Source organism: Cydia strobilella, chromosome 16 (assembly GCF_947568885.1).
Source record: "Cydia strobilella chromosome 16, ilCydStro3.1, whole genome shotgun sequence".
NCBI classification, from domain to species: Eukaryota; Metazoa; Arthropoda; class Insecta; order Lepidoptera; family Tortricidae; genus Cydia; species Cydia strobilella.
Window position 1 is genome coordinate 4,138,530 of NC_086056.1, and position 26,204 is coordinate 4,164,733.

Sequence of the window (26,204 nt, forward strand, 5' to 3'; positions counted from 1 at the left end):
ATCACTATCTCGACACGCTGTATACTTCAACCGGCTTACACCCTAATTTAGACCTTAAGATTGAGCTGTTTAAGTTTATTTTTCGTTGACGCGATGAATTATGTTACGAGTATTCGATAGTTAGATGGTGATGGTATTATTTGGTTAAGCTAAAGTGAGTCATATTTGTATGGGGATAAAGAATGCCGTTTTTCGCATAGATCTAAGAGTACCTGCTCGTTTGCTGGTACATAATAGGCGTAGTGTGAGAAATGTAGTGGCAATATGATAAACTAGTATTTTTGGAAAACGGACAATAACAGATTGTAATTGTAAATTGTAATTCATCATTTAATTTGTACAGCTGTTCAAAAAATAAGATTAGTATTTAGTAATCCTTTTAAGATAGTATAAGTAAGGATTACTTTTTGAACAGCTGTACAAATTAAATGATGAATTACATATTGTAAATACTATTTACAAAATTGTGTATATTCCAGAAAATACGGACTACCTACTTATAGTACCTACTGATTGACTTTTAGCAATCATGATCTAGGCCGAACCAGATGCAATTGCGAAATTAAGTTAATTTCATTTCAGTTCATTCATTTAATGAACTGTGACCGTACTCCCATCTTAAAGGCCGGCCACGCACTTGCAACCCCTCTAGTGTTGCAGGGGTTTATAAACGTCGCTAATTGTTTACCAATTTTACCATCAGGCAATTCATTTGTTCATTTGCATCCTGTTATCCTATATCATAAAAAAAACCGGCCAAGTGCGAGTCGGACTCGCGTTCCAAGGACTCCGTACATTACACAATTTAAACAATGTATTTTTTATGTAGAAATGTCTAAAAAACCCGTAGGGGTCGGATCAAAAACTAAGTAATTAAGTCCGACTCACGCTTGACTGCACATTTCTAATAGGTTTTCCAGTGATCTATAGGTAAAGATCTATTTTGTGCATTTTTTTCAAAAAATTTGACCCAGTCGTTTCGGAGATAAAGGGGGGGAATGGTCAATTTTTGCCTATTTTCTTGAATAACTTCTTAACTGTTTATCTTAAAATTATAAAAAAATATATTTGAGATTCCCACAATGAGCTCTTTCATTTGATATGTAACACGGTATAGTTTGACAAAATTTATTTTTTAATTTTCTCATTTACTCATAATATAAGTGGCCCCCGTGTTTAAAACTAATTTGTTTACGTTACATGTCCATCTTTGGGTCACAAACTTACATATGTGTACCAAATTTCAACTTAATTGGTCCAGTAGTTTTGAAGAAAATAGGCTGTGACAGACGGACAGACAGACAGACAGACGCACGAGTGATCCTATAAGGGTTCCGGTTTTTCCTTTTGAGGTACGGAACCCTAAAAACAAAGAGGTGAAAATGGGGTTGACAATTCTGTTGCGGAGCCTAGTTGTTACATTTTTTTTATAATGAGATGTTGTTCGGCAACACAAGCAAAGCCCGTGACGGCGGTCGCAAGTGGCCGGTCACGCCATCGGAAGCAGCCCCATTGATACCATCTCATTGTCATCTAAATTGCGGATGTTGCCAGAGACGCGAGATGATGGAGTTTCCACTGTGACACGTTTTTCAGTCGGATATGTCCACTGTGTCACGTAATTTTTCAATGGTCCATTGGAGGAAATAGTGTCCACTGTATCACTAAAAGGTTGGTAGATGATGACAAGAATATAGGTAGGTATGATATGGTTTATTTATATGCATTGTTTTTTTCTTATTACCTTTTTTATTGAAACTAAAACCTTTATCCAAAACCCATTTAATACAACGGAATTCATTGATTCAATAGTTACGAAAAATGTTATTTTTTATCAGATACATTTAAAAGTCCCTTGATTTAGAATTCTTCATTATAATGATCTTATTGATAGGTAACTTATGCTATTAACAGCCCACTGTAATCAAAGCGCATTGGGTGTCCAGTTGTCCACTGCGTCACGCTTCTTTGAGGCCATACGAACGTAAGTACACTGACATCAGTATGTTATCATTTGGTACATGTACAAACAAGTACGAGGGAAATGCACGATAAGTTAATGACATCATTTGGATGTCAGTGTACCTACTTTCGAATTGACTTGTTTGTCAACGCGGGTATTTTATTTATCTTTTTTCTGTGGTGCTTGGGGGAGGATTTGTCAATAGAGGCGACTAGATAAAACCTTACCAATGGATAAGAAAATTATATTATCATACTTTTAAAAATGCATTTGCTATAACATATGGCTATTAAACGCTTCTGGTTTAAATTATTTCGCTTCCGAAGTTAACCCAATGTACCTTGCGTAATTAAGTATCGACACCAATTTACTTTTCGGATTTTTCTCTCATTTATAAATACATTTCGATCCACAATTTGGTCATCCAAATTATAAACAAATACACTCGAGTTAGTTGTGGACAATAATTGGATGATTTTGGACTATAGATAGATGCTTGGTTGGTTAATTACTTAGTTTTTCTGAATCTAGAATTTAAAAAGTGTAGTGGAAACACGGAAACACGGCGTGTCTCACAGAATTATTTCTGACATTTTTAGCTTCATTGTCCACTGGCAAACGGAGTCACGCTCCAAAAGGAATTAATGTCTGCTTTGTTAGGTGTGTCCGCCATTATCTGACATCTACTTACCTAGCACATAATATGGTTTTCATTGGTCGTTCATTTTAACACGCACGGGAGACTTTTTATAGTTTTTAAGATTTTATGCGTCGTGAATAGTAAAAAAACTGCCTAACATAAATACTGACTGAGTTTACTAATACAAGTCGTTCCTTCTAGATACTTATTTATACAAATCTAGGTATGGTCAAGGAAATTGATTTCTGTGTCAAAGTGCCAATAAGGGTGATGTTCGGATGGCAACTGCAGAGCTGCATTACGTTCAATCTGTCACTCATTTTGTCAAGAATATTGAAAGATACAGTGCCCGAGTCAAAGCCGCACCAGTAATGTCGCAACAGTAATGATTTCATAAATAAGGCAAGTAAATTAGATATATTTTGTTATTAAAGTACACGAATGATAAAAGTTATAGTCACAGCCAAAAAAGGGACGATTTTGTAGTCATTAGAAGATGACTCGATTTTCGTAACCGGTTATTCGAGTTGCCAATAATCGGTTATGACGAGCTTTGGTCAAAATAATCGGTTATAACCAATTATTTTGGTTACGGTTATAATCGATTCGCATTCTCTAATCCGAACGTCACCTTAACAGGAATGAGATCCCTAACCTTCCTATTAATTATCACTCCGACAAGACACAGAAATCAATTCTTTGACTGTACTTCCAATAGGTATTCTCGGTCTTATAGGAAAATCCAAGAAATCTTTCAAAGAAATATATCATAGTTTTGGCTTCTAATTCAAAGTAATTATACTTACCTGGCTACAATTCATTCAATATTAGTGTATTTCAAATTACAAGTCATTAAGAATTATCGGAACTATTATATGTGAATTGGTATCGATAGCGTGCAGTTTAGATCGCTTCGATAATAAAACGAATCTTTCTATGTAAATTTAACCACGATCGATGTAAGAACTATTTGAGAATATTAGTGATTCGATTATATCAGTTTATAAATGACTGTAATTTGTTGTTGGTACCTACCTACTTTTGATAGGAAAATGAATTTTCGATATTATTAATCCGCTTATTTTGCCATATATTGTAGGTATACCTAATAGGACTACAGAAAAATTAAGATGTTTTCTTTAACCTTCTTCAAAAATCTAGATTAAACACATTACTTAAGTATGGTTACTGAATGTACTATTGGAACGTTGCTACTTTACATTTGACTTAATACTTATAATATTCCTACTAATTCTACACCGAATGCATATTGCACGCCTTTTATAAAGTAAGACATTGTTCGGTGCGCGTGCGTCGCAAGGCAGGTGCTCATCGCTCCCCTCTCTTACAGAACGGGCAATGCGGCGCAAGTAGCGCGGTGGGGCCCAGCCCGCCGCCCGCTCGGCCAATCGCGGCGCGTCATGACATCGGAGGAGGAGGATACCCCCTACTCAGATAAGCTCCTAAAGAAACAGAAGCGCGCCAGACAGCGCGTGGACGCCGGCGAGCCGCGCAATTCTTACTCGACTCTCGCGACGAACGGTCTCGCGCCCGCGCGCTCCGCGATGAGTGGCGGTATTTACGGCGCCATTTTCGAGGGCCGACAACACTTCGGTCTGTTCGGTCCCGGCTACGCGCAGGCCGAGATGCTCAACGAGCTTCTCGGACGCCCGCCTAAACAAGAAGATGGCAGCGACGAAGCTGCAGGCGGTGGCATCGCTCACAGAGTGCTGCGAGATATTCTACAGAGCCGCAAGGAACTCATGCGGCTCTCACCGGACAACAATAACGTGATAGCGAATAATAACAATGACGAACCGAAGAATGAGAAGCGGTCGCCCGAGCGACCGACTTCCAGAGATTCCCGGCCGGATCTCGACGATGCTCTGCTCGCGTTGGACAGTGCCGGTGATTCGCGGACGTCGCCGCCGCCCGCGCAACCTCCGTCTGAACCCTTGCTGGCTCCTAAGTCGGAGCCCGAGGACCGCGACAGCGACGCGCAGCGCTCCTCCCCGCGGCCGCAGGATGTGAAACGTGCCCGTGTTGAGAACATTGTGTCGACCATGCGCGCAAGCCCCGCGCCGCAGCCACAAGTGAACGGATGCAAAAAGCGAAAACTGTACCATCCGCAGCAGCACGACGGTGCGGCTGAGCGGTACGGCACCAGCCACGGCAGCAGCGCGCAGACCGTGTCCGACGACTCGGAGGACGACGGCGACCGGCCCCCCATACAACAAAAGTTAGTAGAAAAGAATGCTTTAAAATCACAACTTAGAACTATGCAAGAACAACTAGCTGAAATGCAAGAGAAATATATGCAGTTGTGCAATAGAATGGGCCAGGACTCCGAAACGGCCGATAACGATGGCAGTGATGTAGAACAGACGGAAGATCCCGTTCCTAAATCGGAGCCGGCTTCGCCAGTGAAAGAGATCCCGCCTCCGATACCGACCAGTGCTCCTCCAAACATGCTGTCACAGGTTATGAGCAAGATGATGAGTGCGAAAATGCACGCACATGCGGCAGCGCACTTCCCCCCGGGTCTCAATGGCACGCTGCCCATGCTGCCGCACCTCCCAACCGAACATATGCATCCCCCACACCCGCATCAGCTCAACAATGCAGCCGCCATGTACCTCAACGTCAGCCAGAAGCTGTTCCTAGAACAGCAAGAGGCCCGTATGAAGGAAGCGGCTGAACAGCAACAGAACATGCAGCAGCAGAGGCCACAGTCCAACCAGCATTCTCCTCAGCAGCGGCAACTCGGCCAGACGCCCAAGCCTCCCTTGTCTTCAGAACTAGCTGAAAGATTAGACGCAATACGTAGCAATGCCGGTTCAGTCGGACCCGTCACTGGTGCCGACTTGGAAGGTCTAGCTGATGTCTTGAAAAGTGAAATCACGGCGTCACTGGCAAGCCTCATCGACTCCATCGTGACTCGCTTCGTGCATCAACGCAGAATCATGGGCAAGCAATCGGAAGCGGCGGCGGCGGCGGCGGAGCAGCTCAATAAGGACCTGATGAGGGCGACGCGACTGATCGAAAGAAAGTCTCCACAGCCGAAACCCCCAGAGAGACCCGCAGGACCGATGCCAGGTAATCCACCCGTCCATCCACCGCCGAACGGCATGCCCTTCCTGACGCATAACCCAATGCTTATGAATCAAATAAACGGTTCCCGGCCGCCCGGAGCGTTCCCGCTCCATGGCGACGGGCCCGGACACGGCTCTCACGTGCGGCCTCCGACAGGCATGTTCCAGACGCCGCCGAAGCCGATGAGCGCCATGTACCCGATGAACGGCCACTTCGAGCGCGAACCGAACCCCGAGCAGAACGAGGCGCTCAGCCTCGTCGTGACGCCGAAGAAGAAGCGTCACAAGGTGACGGACACGCGGATAACGCCTCGCACCGTCAGCCGGATTTTGGGAGAAGGCGTGGGGCATTCGCCGGAGAGCAAGTTTCCGGAGTCGCCGTCGCCGAGGCCATACCACGGAGGGATGGCGCTGCCGACGTCGGTGGCGATACCGAACCCATCGCTGCACGAGAGCCAGGTGTTCTCGCCTTACTCCCCGTTTTTCGGGGCGGGCGGGGGCCTGGCGCGATCGCCGCCGGCGCCCGAGCGCGACTCGCCGCCGCTGCCGCACGCACCGGCGCTACTGCACCCGGCGCTGCTGGCCGCGGCACACCACTCCTCGCCGGACTACCTGCGCCACCACCACGCACACGTGCCGCACCACTTGTCCATGCCGCACCATCCCCACATGGATGCTCAGGATCCTCACTCAGACTGCAACTCTACAGACCTGCCTTACGACGGAGTTCAGCCTACTATATCCTTTTCAAATAGAACAAAACATACTAACCATGTATCTTTCTTAACCATTTACAGCAAGAAAGTTTATCTCAATAGATAAAATATTAGTCACTCTATGTAGCTATAAAGAACTATGAAGTCTTAAATTTACTTACTAGAAGAAAAAAGTAGGACTCGACCATTAATTACAAGAGTAGTTTTTCTAAAAGCGGCTATAACAAACTAAATAAACACAACTATCATAAAACCTTTAGTAAATCGTACAATTAAAAACCGCACATAAATAGGCCCTAAAAACCAATTGTTTCAAAACTTGAGTACCTAACGTTAAACATTTATCCTTCTGATTAAACTTACGTACAAATGGTACAAATAATATGACGATAGATTGCGTTTTCCTTCAACTACACATATTAAATCACATTTAAAATCGGGTCTATCGCGAATTTATTTTGTTACCTTTATTTGCCGACGTTTCGACACAGGTTCCTTCAACTAGTCACGTATCGCTCGAAATTTCCTCAAAAGGCCGGCTGAAACTCGACTCTAAATACACAGTAATATCTTATTTCTTCACGAGGTATTTAACCTTTCGCTTCCTACTTAGCTCAGTAACCCCACAAATGCTGCGGTTACGCGTATTCTACGATTCCCACACAATTTAATTCAGTTTCAATTCTGCTTAGCACGCTAGAAAACGCAATACTTATTCACAATACCATATTGACATTTTTAAAAAATCAAGCAAAACTATTTAGCCAATAAAATTTGACATTTCACCACTAATATTCCTAAAACCCTTGATGTCCTTTATAAAGTACATCCTTAAGTTAAGTCTCGCCAAAAACTCCCAAAACAAAAAAGGCGTCGAAATATGACTGAATTGAGAATGCAACAAAATTTCAACAACTTGTTTTTTTTTTGTAAGTAGGTAGATGTATTTGTATAAAATAGTTTATCCTCCATTGCCCGTAACGGGCTAAGGCACATTATAAGATTAGATGCAAATGGATTAGGTATTTGTGGTGCTTCATCAGTACGATACAGGATAGGCCATTTAATCAGATTTAACCGCGCTAAGGAACTACGCACACACCGGCCTTGCCAGTCGAAGAAATGTTACGTTATACAAATACTGTCCTACAAGATCTGTTATATTATTTGACTGAGGAAAAACAATCATTACTTCTACTTATTATTTTTTTATAAAATGTCCATCCTACTGAACAATTTTTTTAAAAAAATGGAAAAAGGCGCGAATTTAAAAATTTACATGGGAGATCAAATCTTAGCGCCTAAATTTGCCGCCTTCTTCGATAGAAAAAAATTAAAGAAAGACTATAAATGTTTTATTAACTTAACCTATGCGATAAACTCCAGATTATTTAAGGTTTTTTAATAGGAAACGGACACAGTTGCGCAATGCCACCATTATGTAATCCATTTACAGTGGCTATTTATTTCGTGAGACTTGTTTATTTAATCAGCACGATATAATTATAACGATCGCTATTGATGGTCTTGGGTTATCTGGGGTCGGTACAAAGAACTGATGAACACATTTTAAATGCCACTTAGAGATTTAATTATGTATAATGTTTAAAAATAACTTCACGGTAATAAAGTGATAAAAAGTAATTTATCATGAACTATTAACATTTAATTAAACCACATCCTGTGATGAAAGTTTACTATTTTAAATCATACAGCCGAATAATTCTAATATATTTTCCTTCTTGCTGATGATTTATTGAGTTATAATATATACCTCCTATAATCTTATATATTGACATGAAGTATATAAACTGTGAATTAAAAAAAATATGATTTTTAGTACATTTTCCCATCACTGCCAAGTTTTTACTTGTACCCAATTATAAAAAGTGAACGTTGGGATTTTTGACGAATTCGTTTTGGTATTTTTTTGATAAAGGAATAATAGGTGAAATATATCACCGCGCTTCGGGCAATAGTCAATATTCGGTATTTCCTTTATTAAAAAAACATTCGAAAAAAATTTGCATGTACAAAATGTATGTTATAACGAACATTCCCGAAAATTCCTTTAACTCCACTGCACTCCTCAACGCTGACGCCGATGCACCTGCGGAAGGCGAAGCTGATGTTCTTTTGGGTGCGGTACCCCAGCTCCGCGGTCCTCAAGATGTACTTCCCCGACATCAAGTTCAACAAGAACAACACGGCTCAACTAGTCAAGTGGTTCTCCAACTTTAGGTAAGTCTCATCATACATTTATAACTTTTAAAATATACACTGCAGTTCTTATTTCTGCTTTCAGTATCCGAGGGCCGACTTCTATTTATTAGTCCATTTTTGCCATTTTTAGATAAATATGGTTTCTTATTTATCCCGCCCAGAATGAGCTCTTCAAACCAGTCAAATTTTATCCAAATACAACGAAAAAAATCTACAACAAGATAACAATCGGTCCATACATTACCTAATGCGTTTGTAACTAAATAAATATATATTTTTTTAATAAATGCTATATTAAGTAAACAAATCTTGAAAGTGTTCGAAATCTACGTTTTTAATGCCATAGAAGTAGATAAATAACATCTAACATCAGTAAATAGTAACTTAACTACATTTTGTACTTTCCGTGCTATTTCTGATTCTTCTGGGTTTTCCACACTTCCTTCTTTAGTTAGGTAACAATAAGATATATTTGTAACGGAAAACACTGAACCCAGAAACCGTTTTCATTTCAAGTGAGGATATGCCTACGAAACATGTAATAATTTACTTCTTTAAAACCGCATCGTATGTATTTATCGACATTACTCATGCGTATAATACGATAATCCACATAACAGGAAGGAGAAGTACCTAAATGTATGAAGTATTAACTGTACCTATTAATTATCGGAAGGGAATAACAAACTAAAGTTGTTTGATATGTCATGTCAATTGCCGATTTAGGTAATAACACTATATAATAACTAAACTAACTTTAAACACAGTTACAGTAACATACGTAACAAATTTCTAAGAAACGACCTACTTATATAAATCTACAATTAAACGCAATCCTAATTTCTAACTAACACTCACGAAAAACATCATGAGGCCTTTAACATCTTGACAGATGGTTTATACAGCGTCTGTATGCAAGGAACAACGTCTCTCGTGGCTGTATAAGCCAATGCGGGACGCCATTTGCTACCGTATTTATGGCAGCTAAAGTAGGGAGCCATTTCGGCAGTAGCATCAGGTGGATTGTGCGGAATTTGTGCATTTTTGCGCGTTTTCGAGCAAGGTCTTGAAACCATGTTGTCGTGAATTTCGCGACCTTTCGCGACGTTACCCCTCCATCCATCGCGATCTGACGCGAGCTACTCCCAAGTGTTCCTATGATGTCAAAAGTGACAATCCGGTCAATTCGAACAACGTAATAATTACTAGATACGAGAACAATACGAGATCTAATAGAAACGTTATAGTTTAGTTCTCAACTTATCTTTTGCATTTCTATTCGAGAAACCAATTGTCATTTCACGCTACAATTATTGTGACGTTTTGGGATATCCATTAGATGTCCATTGGATGTCTAAGTAATATTTTAAGCAAATCTTAAAGAAATCGTTCAAGAGGACATTCGGAATAGCGGAAATGTCAAATTTGACATGACTTTCTTAAATATCTCGTTATCGTTTCTGTTTCAAATCTAGTGGTTCATTAGATATGAGTTCAGTAGTTCATTGTTCGAATTGGCCCGCATGTCGCTTTCACGTAGTCTTTGAATCGCATCAAGGGACGAAAAGCATATTCTTATCCTAATTACATTAAGCCAAACTTATTAATTTTTGCTCATACCTACCGGAAAGCAGATATCTGTATAGAGACCGTCAAAAAGTTATTTTTTATTCCATTAAACATAGCATTTACATTCATAACAAGTTACTTTAAAGACTGACGTAAAAGTATTAGTCCCAACTCCTTTTCTTACAAATTAAACTACAGTATTAAAGCCTACACCAAAATAATATTTTTTCTTTTCCCCCCTTATATTAAAGTTCATAATTGAGTGATTTCTCCGAATCCCACGTGCAAGCTAAAATTTGTAAAATATTACCCCTTTAATAGGGTAAAACGATTGATTAATCCCAATCTGTGTAGTTTGAATCTAATAATAATGCTAGGGTTGTCAATTCACTATTTCCTGTTTACACGCGGGGTGCCACCCCTGGATTGCGTGCAAGTAAACAAATTAGAAAAGGAAACGGTTGTCTTAAATGGTTATTATGGAGTGAAATGTTAGAAAAGTTATGACATAAACTAAACGTTAACTAAACGGTAGGTTAACTGGAAGAGATCCCTGAAAGGGATAAGTTCGCCTTTGTACAAATGATGCGTTTTTCTCTTGTTTTATGTTTCTTTTTGTACAATAAAGAGTTTTACTACTACTACTATTACATAACGTTAATTGTGGGAGGAATATCGATCTTCATTTCGCTTCGGTAATATATTCTAGCGACGCCATTAGTCATACAAAATAATTATGTAAAGAGAAAAATATATAATTAGGAACTCATAATGTCGATTTAGATTTTACAAAAAAAACATTTTTTTTTTCTAAGATTAATAGCATCTTTCGCAGACGTTTCTGCTTGATATTACTTGATAGGGATGTCAGTTAGAACTTTGATCCAACGCCAACATTTTTTGTGATCCTTCCATAATATACTAAACACTTGCTTAGCACTCGTAGCCTCTCCATAGCCGTAGCTGTCGTAGCATTTCGTAGGTCTGCTACAAAGCGTAGACCATTTATTATAATAGTGTTGGTACTATTTTAGCTACATAAAAAAACTAGTTTTTTTTTTCATTTTAATCTGAATAAAAAATCTACTTTCTTTCAGATATTTTAAACGATTTAAATATTGTTGTTTGTTTGTTTTTCTTTGTTTTACCTAATTAATAAATACATATTTAAATATAATAAAATATTATTTGGAAGTTGCTAAAATGTTACTAGCTTTAGGCAAGTTTGTATTTAACCCCTACATTGTATTTGTCCATCATACGGTACATTTCGAAAACTAGTAAAAGGGTGAAAGCTTAAGTGTAGGAAAAATCCTATGTATTGATTGTGAGCCAATTTCCTCGTTATCAGAGATAAGAGTCACCTGGCCGACACGTGCCAGATAAGTCACCCTTCTTTGTATCAGTATGTACACAAACATATGGATTATACGAATTTATAATTGCTTCATTTGTTTTGGTATTTACACACTATTTAATGAACGGGGTATTTTTATGGCTTTATATTCAGTATATTGTGGCCTGTTTGATGTAAATCAATAAAAAAACAATGAACCACGTTTTTATTATATTTGCGTAAATCGAATGTCTTGGCAAATTATAACTATCCAACTGGTACCAAGGAAATAACTTGCTTATTAATACATATTTTTAATTTGGAAACCCAATTTATACAACAGCTTCCCAGGTAGCATTTATACATCATTATGACGTCGGCGACGTCATTATTACGTCATAATTACGTGACTATGACGTCGCTGACGTCACTTTGCTACCTGGGTTTGTATATTGCTGTTTATTAACACCGGTTTAAACTCCCTTATCCGCAACGTTTGTTTAAAATACTTCGTGTGTTGGGAAACCGAAAACTTGATGAAAAAATTTATATATTTAAATTTTTGAGTTATGCGGTTTACTTATTTATATTAATAGATGTATGTTTTCCGTTCAAAAGAGGAAAATATCAGAGATAAAGTGTTTATTTTCAATAAAAAGGTTTTCCCATTTATTCAAATTTTAGCCTGTATTATTTAATAGAATGTAAATCACAATAATTAAATAAACGTCTCTTAAATAAATACAAACAAAATTAGAAATGACAGATAACAAGTGTAAATGAAAATTGTACCACCAGATGGACATCAACATCATAAAATAATGGGCTAAGTTTATAGACTATATATTCATCAAACGACTAGTCGTTTTTAGGGTTCCGTACCCAAAGGGTAAAAACGGGACTCTATTACTAAGACTCCGCTGTCCGTCTGTCCGTCTGTCTGTCACCAGGCTATATCTGATGAACCGTGATAGCTAGACAGTTGAAATTTTCAGAGATGATGTATTTCTGTTGCCGCTATAACAACAAATACTAAAAAGTACGGAACCCTCGGTGCGCGAGTTCGACTCGCACTTGACCGGTTTTGAGTTAATCGCGAACATACACGCAGACAGACGAGGCGGGGACCTTACTTTATAAAATGCAGTGATAATTTAGTCATCGGACCGTGTATTTAAATTTATCAATGACAAATACATTGCAAAATAGCTCTGACGTACAAACAGCAACACTGTTAACTGTCCATCGGTGGACTTTATGCCTTTTGTAATAAGGTCCATCTATGAACAGCAGTGTGGGCGATGGTACGTGATCGTTACGATCAACTAAATCAGTATCAGTATCAGTAATGTCAAAAAGAAGTATCCACTTAGGGCGGCACATACTGCAACCCTGTGAGGTACAGAACATTACGGCCCAAAGAATCTGGAATTTTCTGGACTCAACGGGCATTAGTAACGAACTTTAAAGGGCCGTCACAATAGATCACTGCTTGGTCGACGTGACACTCACAGGCCCACAACACCCCAACAATAATAATAATAAAAACTAAATCAGTGTGCGATGTAACTAACGTATACATTTAATTTAGGTGCGTGTCAACAAGATGCCAATATCTAGTTAGGGTATAAAAGTACGATATCGATTGTAGTCTTTAGCAAACACTCGAAGCTCCGTTATCACCGACATTTTATATTAAAGCTTTCTGGTGCTATCTCAAGCTAGTATTATCTTTATCTAAGTGCGATATAGGGAACTTGGTAAAAGCATTGATAGCATATCTCCACAAGTGCCACTATCTAAAGTAACGATAATATTAATGAAAAACTTAGCTGTATTGCGAAATACGTCTGAAATTATTAAACATATAATGTCCTTTAGGATGGACAGTAAAAATATCTGTATTCCGTGATCAATATGACCTCGGTCTCTTTAAAACAAGAGTGAATAGTCTGTTACTGAAAAGGTGAGTTCCATCTTAGGCCCTGTCTTCACTTTCCATCGGGTGTGACTAGGGCCAATCGCCGATCAGTTTATAATAAAAAATATATATATATATATATATCATAAAACTTGCTTTAGAAAGAACAACTTAAGATATATTCGGGTAAATCGGAATGTTTAAAACGTCGAATAATAAAGAGACTGTACAAATAATGAAGTGAAAATGTTTAAATTCTCCATAAAATTTAAACTACTAAATTTAAGGATTTCAAAAAATTCCGTACCTTCATGACTTTATTATCTTTATTTTAAATCCACCTTCCAAGTCCACGATGGCGGACTTAGTCCATTAGTATTGTCCTCTAATGGCGGTATTGTGGACAACGGAAAACGGTCATTTCCTTCCCGATAACATCTCTGAAAGAACTGAAAGGGCGAGGGTAATTCTACAATCGCACGAACGTAATTACAAACTGAGGTGCCCGGTGCAAACTTACCCGATGGGGTTATTTTAAATTTATGACATCGATTTGAAAAAGTGGACATCGTCGTTTGTTTATTTTGAACTTTGTCGTAGATACCTACTACGACGAAAAGGAAAAAAGAAGGAAAAAAAAGGAGGAAAAGGTAGATGGACTGTGTGAAAGATGATATGAAACTAACGCAAGTGAATGATGAGATGACGGGTGACAGAGAGGTATGGAAGAAAAAGACATGCTGCGCCGACCCCAAGTGAATGGGACAAGGACAAGCGAATGATGATGACCTACTAAAATAAGTGCGGACTTGATGCCTGCAATTTCTTTTTTTTTTAAATAAAAGTATTGCAAGAATAAACAATCCAGTGAGTTTTTACATTTACAAACATACTACAGATATTGACAAAGGAGTTTCAAAATCACAAAAAAATGGTTGTTATCAAAAATGCTTCAATTAGGTAAAACGGCACCATTTATTTATAATATTACCCAACCGATATGGTATCGATCTTCTAATTATTAATTAACTAAATTAGCAGCACTCTCACAGATTACAGAAGTCAAACCTTTCGATAGCCTTCGATAAGGCACGATAAATCGTAACAATTAAAACGAATCCGTTAAAAACGAGCTGTTAGCTTTTAAAACGCTCGATTCCAAATTCAATACTTAAACAGTTGACAAACACCTAAAGCCCTCCACACACGACGCGACTGTCCACTTGTTAATGAGTATACGTGAAGAGTACTACATCAAAGTGCTCTTCTATCGTCTTACCAAGTAACGCCTCGTCGCGCCGTCTACCTTTTAAAAACATTTTCCCACCTAAATCTTTTCCAAGTTTTAATACGATTAAAGAAAAATATGACAATTTGGTAAGTACCTCAAAGGTTAAGAAAGGCTCAAAAGCGAGTACCTATTTAAATGGCGGCCAAATTCTTTCGTTTATTTACTCATCTTAAATATTAAGAATGTAAGCTTCAAAGTGAAGCAGCCGCCCTTAACCGCAACGCGAACTTTTCTCGGCCGCTTCCCGTCAAAAGTCTCTGGGGAGAAACAAACATCCTTTACGCAAAAGTCTGCAAAGACAAATTCTTTTGGCGTGTAACTCAAAGAAGTGCAGTGCTTTAACAAAGAGCTACTCGTAGAATTAGCCAGTAGCACTAATTAGTGAGTCGTTTAAGTTATTTCACTTAATTAAGTGGTGAAGTGGTCTAGGCCGGCCGGGTACGGCCTGCAGCTAGCGCTACAGTAAATTGTTAGGCACTCCAATTAATCTTTTTTACGTGCAAGTCGCGAGGGCGCGCTCACACGATCGACAACGCGTTTAGAACTGTTTAGTAACTTAATGCATACCAGACTTTACTTATATGACGTTCAAATAAAAAAAACCGGCCATGTGCGAGTCGGACTCGCGCACGAAGGGTTGCGTACCATAACGCAAAAAACGGCAAAAAAATCACGTTTGTTGTATGGGAGCCCCACTTAAATATCTGTTTTTAGTATTTGTTGTTATAGCGGCAAATCATCTGTGAAAATTTCGACTGTCTAGCTATGACGGACAGACAGACAAACAGATAGACAGATAGACAATATAGGGTTCCGTTTTTACCCTTTGGGTACGGAACCCTGAAAAGTAGTCATTTAGATTTCCTTACTTATCACATTTTAAATGTTATTTATAAATAACATCTGGGATGTTGTCCTTTTTGCTCAATGTTTACCAAAGAACATTTTTAGTGTGTAGGTATTATTTAATATTTATAAACTGAACTAGATATTTTATGTAAATCCTTACTTACGTGAGTTGCAAGTCCAAGGGAAACTTTATTAAATTTGTCATATTACTTCGGAAATATGTAAATGTACATTCACATTTACCCTTTTTAACCGATAAAGTTAACTTGAATTAAAAACTAAGGTAATTTCTGATAAGCGGTTGATTTCGTAAAAGCGAATGAAACCTCCAAGGACTCTTACAGAAACGTTACAAGCCGTACGTCGCAATTGCCACACGGCTTTTTAAGTTGCCATGTTTGCTTAATGCTAGTTCAATCATTTTAATTTAAAAACTGTATTTTACTAAAGCACGCTTTTTCACGCTAGTAAAGATACAGATACATGTACGTTTACTTTGCTTTCCTCACGAGAAACTTATTCTATAACCTCTTAGATTTAATTGGTTGGCTAATACACACTAAAACAGTCTTAACTAAATTGCAACCACATATTCGTGTTAAAAAGTGCATTAGAATTTCCGTCCTTTATAAAGGACATTTTTGATAACGTATAAGTGAGTAAGCTTTAGCGTGAGATGTGCCGTTTTTAGTACAGGTGTGTCAGAGTCTAATTTACGTGTTAACATTTTTAATAAGGCCGTAGGGCGGGAAGTGGCCGGCAGTTTTTACACCACGCTCGTACGAGCGCCGTAATTGCTGCGGCCCTCACGAAGGAAGCTTATGAGTAGTTTTCCTTCAAATCTCTGCTAATTACTCACAAGTTGACACTTCTTATTAGTAGTTTTTCTCGTGTACTAATTAAAGGACAAAACGTACTTCATGTTTCCTCCTTAGGTAATGCGTGATGGTTATTTATATTTTTTGGGAATTCTACCTTTTCGTACGTGTTAGGATTGGAATAATTGCTACAAAAATATTTTTAAATTAAACTTAAGTTAATACTATTGATAAGATTGATAAGATTGATAAGATTGATAATCAATTGAATTACGAATTTCCACGTGGTGATATTTTGTGAAGTAATTGAATTGAGACATTTACTGTACTTAGCATTTACCCGTTTTCATTTTTGATTACGATTAATCAAATTGAGAATTCTGTAAATGCTGAAATAATGAAAACAATTATGTACTCATTTTCACTAAAAAAGAACCAATTTCGCTAAGAAGACTCCAATAGCGTGAAGAACGTCACACCTCACCACTAAATTCCTGCTCACCTCCGAATTAAAGTTCAAACTCACGCGAGCATTGTCTAATAGGAGGGCGCGGCATATTTACATATCATGGCGATATACGCCATGATAAAATATTCTTTCACCAGCCTTTGCCGTTAATAATATAATTAAAACGACGCGCCTTACTTATCACTGTCATCAAGAAGCGGCCATATTTTTTAGTTCTAATTTTTAAATTCGGAACCGTTTCGAATCTCCATTTTATTGCTCGTGTCATTTTTATCACAAAATCATTTTATACCTGCCTAAAACAAGTTTATTTTTATACACTAGAATCTATCTAGAAATTCAAAATTTGTAAGGGAGATACATATTTTAAACTTTCCGCCTTTTTCTACTGACAACGGTTGCCAGAGTACATATATATTATATTTCTGATTAGTATGAGTAAGCGAACTTTTAAAGTAATGCTTAACATACCTGCATCGTCACAATCACAAATTACGATACGTTTGACTAAAATTACCTAATGGTTATTAATACTATATTCCTATTTAGATATTAGTAAGTGTATCAGCAAATAGAATCGCTTTGTCGATTGCAAACTACGCTAAAACGCCGTAAGTACATTCATAGACAAATATCCATTTTGTCCTTTATTTAGGACATAAACTGCTTACGTGCTTTACGTAGTCATGTTCATCAGCTAATGAAAGTGTAATTAGAAGAGTGGTGGTTTCTTCCGGCTTATCTTGTCTTCGGGGCATTACGTTTTTTAATTACCACGCCCTGGGCAATTAACTTTAAGTAGTTACACTACAGTTTTATTGCGGGCCCTACTTTGTGTTTCAAACGTGAAATGCAAAACTTGTTCATAATACCTATCCTATACTAAACTATACTACTATACTATACACATACAATGTACATTCGACACAATATTATTGTTTATAATAATAAATAATAAAAACAAAGACAGGAGGATCTGATCAGAATACCTACAATTTATGTATACCTACGAGATAATGGTAGAATTGTTTATTTATGAGATATTTTTAATACAATGTTTGGAAATGATGGATTCTAAGCAATATTTTTTTTTATATCTAGGCTAATTCTGAAGTCGTTATTATAATAGAAATCGTAGAGTATATATATGTAAGATTAAACAGCGGCATAAAATAATTTAATAGAAAAAATATTAACAAAATAATAGCATACCTACAAACTCACAATAATACTTATGTCCTATAAAAAGGCCACAATCATAATCATCTATTTAAAAAGAAAACTACATATAACCATCGAGTTATCACACATGCGAGGCCGCGCCTACAGTCTCGAAGGAGCGGGCTTCATTAGAGCTAGTGTACCGCGTACCTTAAAAAACTTAATATTGTTCTAATGAACACACGTTTGGGCGTGTTCGTCACGCGACTGGTCGACTCAGTGTGGGTAAGCCGCCAATTATATATATTTTTTTGCAAAATCTATGGTTTTTTTTTTGTTTAGTATGATTTCAAGTTGTTCTTAATCCTTAAGCTATATATGTACTTTAAATAGTTCATGATTTTTAGTTAACTACATAAATTTCAGTAACAGTTTGTCAAAATTCTAGCAATATATGTTTTTATGTTTATTATCGTTTAATTTTTTGTTATACGCTGGCAAACCCACCTTGTCAGTAGAAAAAGGCGCGAAATTCAAATGTTTTATAGGGAGGGCAACCCTTCGCGCCTCCTTTTTTTAAATATCAGCCTTTTTCTACTGACGGAAATGGCTTGCTAAACTATAGTTCAGAACTCTATGACTGGCAAACCAATTTATCAGTAGAAAAAAAAGGCGCGAAATACTATGAAAGATCGAACCTAAATGTAGGCAAACATATTTTTTTTCGCCATACTCTACTGAAAAAATGGTGAGTCAACATAGAAAAAAAAAACCAGACAAATACCAAAGACAAGTTCACAAACAATATTTTTCTACATTCTTAATAACCATAGCCGCTATCAATATTATCCTTGCCCACTGACGGAAGTTCTCTTATCTGTGGCACAGAAAACTGACCAATCACAGGAGATCTCTTACAGACCATCGCACTTGCAACATTCGTTTGTTCTTTCAAGTTTAAACAGGTCACGTTACGTTGGCGAAGACGGTTATTATTATTTTAATGTGGTTTGGTTTCCTTTTCTGATATGTCCTTTTTATATGACATTAGCGACGAATATGGTTTTCGTGATAACACTTTACCGTTAGAATAATGTGTATTTACCCTGTGATTATGCTAAGAAATAGTTAATTGTTACTTTAAAAGAATATAAAGACATAGAATTAAAGAATTACATAAAGGCATCACAGACTTCGATAAAAATGGTTCAAAAAGTAAATTTGGATGCAATAACACTTCACAGCAATGACATTAAACTACGTCAAAATGTATTTAAAGAACTGGTAAACTGTCTAAATGGCACTGACAGCTGTCATCGCAAGGAAACACCACGGAAAAACTGTAAAATTCACATACCATCAAATTTAGTACGGAAATTTTAAAATCAGCAAAATTAGCCAAAGCTAACTTGTATTATATATATTAATAAGGGGTCACTCACGTATTAAGTCACGTATTTTAACTTTGGCTTAAGACTAGTATCCAGATGTTTAAAAAAGCTTGTATAGCCGATCAAACAAGCAGTAGAAGGCGCGAAATACAAATTTTCTATGGGGCGAAAACCCTTCGCGCGTACATTTTTAAAATTTGCCGCCCTTTTTACTGGCGGAAATGGCTTGACAGACAATAGCCCGTTAAGAAGGGATCTTTGGCTTAAAAGACTAGTATCCAGGCCATCATGTTTAAAAAAAACTTGTAGATGCGTTCCGAAATCATTTTTTTTACCTTCATCGGTCTCGCGTATCCACATTAACTCATAACGATTTGATGACATCAACCTCCTTACGAATCAGCAGTAAAAGGCACGGCACGGGCCACATGGGAAATTATTCCAAGTGCCACGCTAACTGTCTCTCGGCCCGCCCTAAGACGTAATTAATTAACGCATGTGTACACACCTTTACTTCACGTTTTTGTTAATGTACACACGCCTTTATATTTTTGTGTCATGCACACATATGAACAGTTCTGTTGGAGTTTTTTATAGGGAGTTTCTGTATATATTAGGGATGTGTATAATTATGTTCTGAGCCTGAAGAACTTTATCAGTGATGTTTTAATTAGTACCAAAAAAGGTCGAGATTCACTTAAAACTGTCTCATAATCAGCCAACTAATACAAAGTTCAGGCAACCATGAATGGTCAGCTATGGCCTTAAAGGGACGTTTTAACCCTTTTTTCGCTTAACGCTGGTTGGGGTAATAAAATCTCGGAGGCACTCCAATGAGCTCAACTTTTGAAGCGCGGTACAAGACAGCGGGTCAGCAAGGGGGAGGCGCAGGGACGGAGTCGGGCGGGATCATTATTAGCCAATTATTATGTCTGTTTTTATAAAGCGATTAAAAATTAAAAATTAAATACGTGAAAGATTTTCTTGCTTGAGTAGGTACTTAGCTAATAACACTACCTACTCTAAGGGACCGACCACACCGGAACTAGTAATGTGTCTTATGCGTAGCGTATTTGTCATATACATATTTTGCTGAGTGACCGGTGCGTCAACGTTTTTTAAGGGGCCCACTGATTACCAGTCCGCCGGACGATATCGGCCTGTCAGTTGTTCGGAACTGTCAAATTTTTGATCTAACTGACAGGCTTATATCGTCCGGCGGACTGATAATCAGTGGGCCCTTTTAAGCAGCAGCGTGCCTGGTTTTTTATTTAACATGCATTTTGATTAAATACAATAACACACAATTTATATAAATACCGTAATAATATTTTTTAAACCTGTAAAAGTATTCCGCTGCTCTGCAGAACCATTTTTATCAGCGACCCCAATAAAATAGAATGCATAATACTTACAAAATATAATATGTCTATTTGATCGATATTTCGTTATGGTTACATCATTCAATACGCCGTAATTTCCTGAAACTGTAAAGAATAACTACTAATAAGCATAGTTAATATTAACTACGAAACATGTCGCCGATAAAAAAACAAAAATTTACCTGGAAACCTTAATCATAAGGTAAGCACAATATAAGCAGGCGGGCCGTATACTTGATTGCCACCGACGTGGAATAAAAAAAAAAGCAGGACGTTATATTAACCGGTTAATTTCATACGTAACTTGTACTAAAAGTGACTAAGATTGACAATACGAGTATGTAATATTTAACCAGATACGACTTGAGATTGAACAACAAATGTTATAAGTAATATTAGTCGTCTGATTTTCCTTTTATATGATTTCTATTCCGCGTTACTTTTTTAGGCTGACTGAACATTTAAAAATGTCTTATTTTACGATTCCATTAATCATCTCATATTATATTAATACCGTAAGTGTATTCGCGAAAGTGAGAATAATGCAAAGTACCCGCATTCGGTTGCTTAGAACGAGCGACCGACCGATAAGAAAGCAAAAGGTGTTTATGTGAAGACAAGTAGGTCAATAATGGCACTTTATCTTTTTTATAACTGTTAAGGCTTGAAAAAGCAGCATAACTGTGCATGTGTTTAGTCTTCACTGCAAGGCAACAAGTAGGTACACGAAAACTATGAAGATGTTTAATATTTAATAAAAAAATATTATTTTGAGGGATACAAACATTCTTCATAATCAATTCATAAAAATAAAAATTAACAAATAATTGCCACTTATAGTACTATAGTTACTATAACCATCCCAATATTAACCAATTGTATTGCCTTAGGAATTTTTACGAAATTTAATAGTGTTTGTCGATATGAAAATTTTTAAGCATTACAAATCAATGAAATGAGTCAGAAACGGTTATTTATTGCATAATGCAGCATGATTTTTGACGAATATGAAAATAGGTGGAAGAAATAACTAAGAAAAATGTTCACGCCATGATAAATGTACAAAAAATACAACTATAAGTGTAGACGCGCCAAAACCTGTCCGCAAAGGCTAGTAACGTGTCAATATAAAAAACCACCTCAGTCCACCCCTGGATCGGACGATGCAGTCTGAAAAAAAGTTTTTTCACTAACTGAAGCATTAATCCGCCCGGTATTAGTTTACTCGCTTTTACTATGCATGTGTGTGTACGTTGTGTATGAGTGCGGCGCGCCGTGCAACTTTCAGCACAGACTGAAAAAAAAAAACAGAGAGATCAAAGTTGCCGAAATTAACTTCTTTAATAACGACGAATATTTGGTAGTTGGATATGCTGGAAGTTTTATATTGAGGTTGATTTGACCGCTGAGTGTTACGTCGGTATTTGGAAGTTTGAATGTGGCAACTTTGTCGGTTGATGTGCAGCTGTTAACACATTGGGATGAAGTTTATATCGCTGTCACAGTGTATTTGCGTATAACGTAACTTAACAAAAAATAAGAGACACACAGATAACATCACAGTTTTCCTTTAAAACATTACAAAGCCTTTCCCTTCACGAATAGATACCTAATTGTACCAAGACAATGTTACACTTACAATTTTAAAAAAAATATTTCACCAACCGTCTATATTAGTTTTATTCCACTAGTAATTTGTATATCTCCTTCACCTTCCACATAATTATACTCTCAATTATTTCGGACGTACAGTGAGTTCATAAACATCTATACAAACCAACGTCCGAAAATATATTTACACGCGTCTAAAACACTGACAATAATATTAGAGGAAGTCTCTTTCTAATCAAAGGAATTGGAGAGAGACTTCCGCTAATATTATTAGTTACAAATTATCATGCAATCGGCCCATGGTCGTGTAAATATATATTTAGAACATTGGCTTGTAAAGGTGTTTGTGAGCACATAAATATAAATCCGTAAAAAGGTAGAGACTACACCTTACATACTCTATCCATTGCAGTCATCGGCTCTCCTCGAAAGCTGGACCGTCCACTCACACACACAGACGCACACACACAGGTGAACTCGCTTTAATAACCATTGTATTTGGGAACGATCGAAATGAGTGTTTCGAAATTCAAAAAGTCAGTGGTGTTTGGAAACTATTGCATTGGAACTAGAAGGGCGTAAGTTGGTTCGAATTTTGAAGTTATAACGCGTTTCGTTTTGAACGGTTCTAAACAAACGGTTATGAGTTTTGACGTTCATTATGTTCGGTTGGTTGGTAGGAAATAAGATGATATTTATAGGTTTATGTATCGTCAATTGTTCTTCTGCAATCACGTTTTCGTGTGTTTTGATGGTAAAATATGGCTGGCAAAAAATTAAAATTGGAAGATGGTTAGGACTATGCAAAATATAGTTTTCCTTAAGTTTAAAACATTACCTATAGAATAGGCCATACCGCGATGGAATGAAATAATGATTTATGACAATTAAATACGAAAATGAAGTCATAAATAGGTGGAAATATTAGCCGGAATCGGGTAGAGCGGTGCCTAGCCAAGGTAACAATCGCTTGCCTACGACAACGAAACGCTTTGTGTCTCTCTATCACTCTTCCATATTAGTGCGACAGTGACATTTGCGTTTCGTTCGTGATAGAGCATAAGCGATTGGCATGTTGGTTACGCACCCAGAGCCGCCAAGTAGGTACCTACTAATCCCACCCGAAATTACATTTTATTAAAAAAATTGTAATTTATTTATCGGCATTGCACACTAAACGTCCATTCCCTAAAAGTAATGTGTTCTTAATAACCCACAAACTATTTAATTCTTCGAACATTATCTCAGTACTGCGAATGCAACGCCCCTAATGTTATTATTAATAGTTAACCTATTTACGAAATTCCCACATCTCCCATCTCCCAATGGCGGTAAATCGGGTTCTGAGTGTAAGCAAGTCAACAATGAGCATTGTCCCCTAACGTCTTGGGGAAGACACGGGAATCTTAGAAGCGGCAAAATAAATTATACCTCTAACTTACACTCGAGAGCAGTGAAAACGTGTTACTTTGTATGTAAATTTCCATTGAGTGTACTAGTTGATTGTAACTGATTATTTGTAGGTTAAAATTGCTTCAACTACCGAATATAGAGTTTTGTATAACATTGTAACTTCGCATTTGAAAGTAATAAATACAAAAAAAATTTTGTTCTATTAAAAAAAGTTTTTTAAAGTTTGGTAAAACGTTATTCTCATACGTTTTTATTTAAGATTTATTTTAATCGTTACTGTGATCGGTTGAAGACGTTGATATTTACTGTAATTAATTAGCTTAGTACCGATAGTACCAACTTTACTTAATTCGGGATATTGATTCATGTAAGATTGTCCCTAAATATTGATTTATTTTATCTGATTTCTTCCCATATGATAAGGTACCTAAGGTACTTCGTAACTTCGTAACTCTATGGTCCCTTAAACGGAGTTCTCACGGGAATCGAATGCCTTGAGGGGGACCACAAGACGGTCTCCCCACTTTGCACATTGTGTTTACTTTTTTATTTTCTTTCTTGGGCATACATTATCAATTGACTTTAAATTTGCAATGACTCAAGATTTGGTTTTAAACGGATGGACTGCTTACAGTTACTAGGTACTCAGATGTTAATAAAATAGTGTCAGACCAAGATAACTCTACATGATTATTTTTAATCCTGGCCATTTAGAAAATGTAAATAACAATTTAAAGAGAAAAAACTGTTCTAATTTTAAAAACGGTCTATCAAAAATCGCGTCCGGATTCTTTTTAAAATTCGAAGGAACACAACTGTGACCCACCATCGTCTTTCAACTATAGTTTTTGCAAACGGCCAGCATCAAACAATGTTCCCCAAGACGTTGGCACATGCAGGTAGCAAGATGCGTTTTCTTAAGAAATCCCCATACATTTTTTGCACCAAAATCGAGTAAACTCCGAAGAAATTAAAACCGTAAAACTATATGATTAGAGTTGAATTTTAAGAACCGCATCAATTACGAGCGTTGACAATTGTTATATTTTATTTCGCTATATTGAATCCATCGAGCCATTTTAATTTAGACTATATAACCAACTATCAAAGATGATTTCACCTTGAACTTAGCTTTGCAAAGTCGTTGGATTTGAAAAGGTTGAATCGCAAAACGAACAGCTGATTCGGAATGTAACGGTTTTCGTTAAAAAAATACTTAATCAAACCAGCCAAACCTTGTGTAAGATTATTTTATTTGTATCTTTAGATACATTTTATTTGTATTTATAGTAAATGTGGTATTTCAAGATACGGTTTATCGTATCTTGAAATACTAGATTTACTCCGTTTTATATTTATCGAACAGAGATCCATGAGTCCATGATGCATAACATACGCTTTGGAGTTTATCTCCAAATCTACCATAGGTCCATAGAAGACCTAATGCTAGCTGAAAACTATGAGAGTACGTATTAATAATCTGTTTAAATGAAGAACTAACTTCAACTTTTTTGGAAAACAAAAGGGTTGTTCCACTTTAAGTCCCGTATCGTAAAATTGGGTACTTCTTTCAGCCCGCATCGGCCATGTGGGCACGCGAACGCTACTTGCTTACAAATTGCTTGAACGATCGTTATCTTGGTTTGTTATTATCTGAGTAGAAAGTTTGCATTTCCATACGAAGTTTGTGAAGGTGAAATTTGCAGTTTTCGCAATGCAAAGTCAATTTTACACGACGGGCGACTGATTGTGAGTGAGTCTAAGTGTGGTCTACGTAGACTGATGGGATACGATTTTTTCTTTATAGCTTATAGCATGGATCTATTAAAATCTACATAAAGTATTCTGGTGGGCATTAGTAGACTAAATTTAGACATAAAGACGAGGCATGTACGAGGGGCGTTCAATAAATTCTCGATATTGATATCTTACAACCTTTTTGAGTATTTCTTTTGTTACTGGCCACTAAGAGTCATTCATAGACTTTTAAAAAAAAAGTAAAATTCAAACCGATATGTTCTTGTTTTTCTGCAATTGCCGAACAAACGTGAGCACCATGAGCGATTTAACAATGTTAATTAAATTAGAGCATCGAGCCGTAATAAAATTCTTGACCAATCAGGGTAAAAATCAAAAAACTATAAAAGAAGAAATGGATTGTGTTTACCGTGAGTCTGCTCCTTCTTTATCTACCATTCAAAAGTGGTCAAGTGAATTTAAACGTGGGAGAGAGAGTATTGAAGATGATCCTAGACCAGGCCGGCCTGTAGTAGCTACTTCACAAGAAAATATTATCAAAGTGGAAAAACTTATATTGGAAGACGGCCGAGTGAAGGTAAAATCAATAGCTCAAATAACC

General features: G+C 37.2%; 1 protein-coding gene across 1 annotated transcript in view; it reads left to right on the plus strand.

Moving 5' to 3' along the window:
* LOC134748369 (homeobox protein prospero) overlaps nt 1-26,204 on the plus strand; it is a 126,646-nt gene that overhangs the window by 90,659 nt on the left and 9,783 nt on the right. Inside the window, exons 4-5 of the mRNA XM_063683154.1 lie at nt 3,955-6,459; nt 8,491-8,652. Of these exons, the coding sequence (XP_063539224.1) occupies nt 4,025-6,459; nt 8,491-8,652 (2,597 nt within the window). The 5' untranslated portion in view covers nt 3,955-4,024. The remainder of the gene's footprint in view (nt 1-3,954; nt 6,460-8,490; nt 8,653-26,204) is intronic.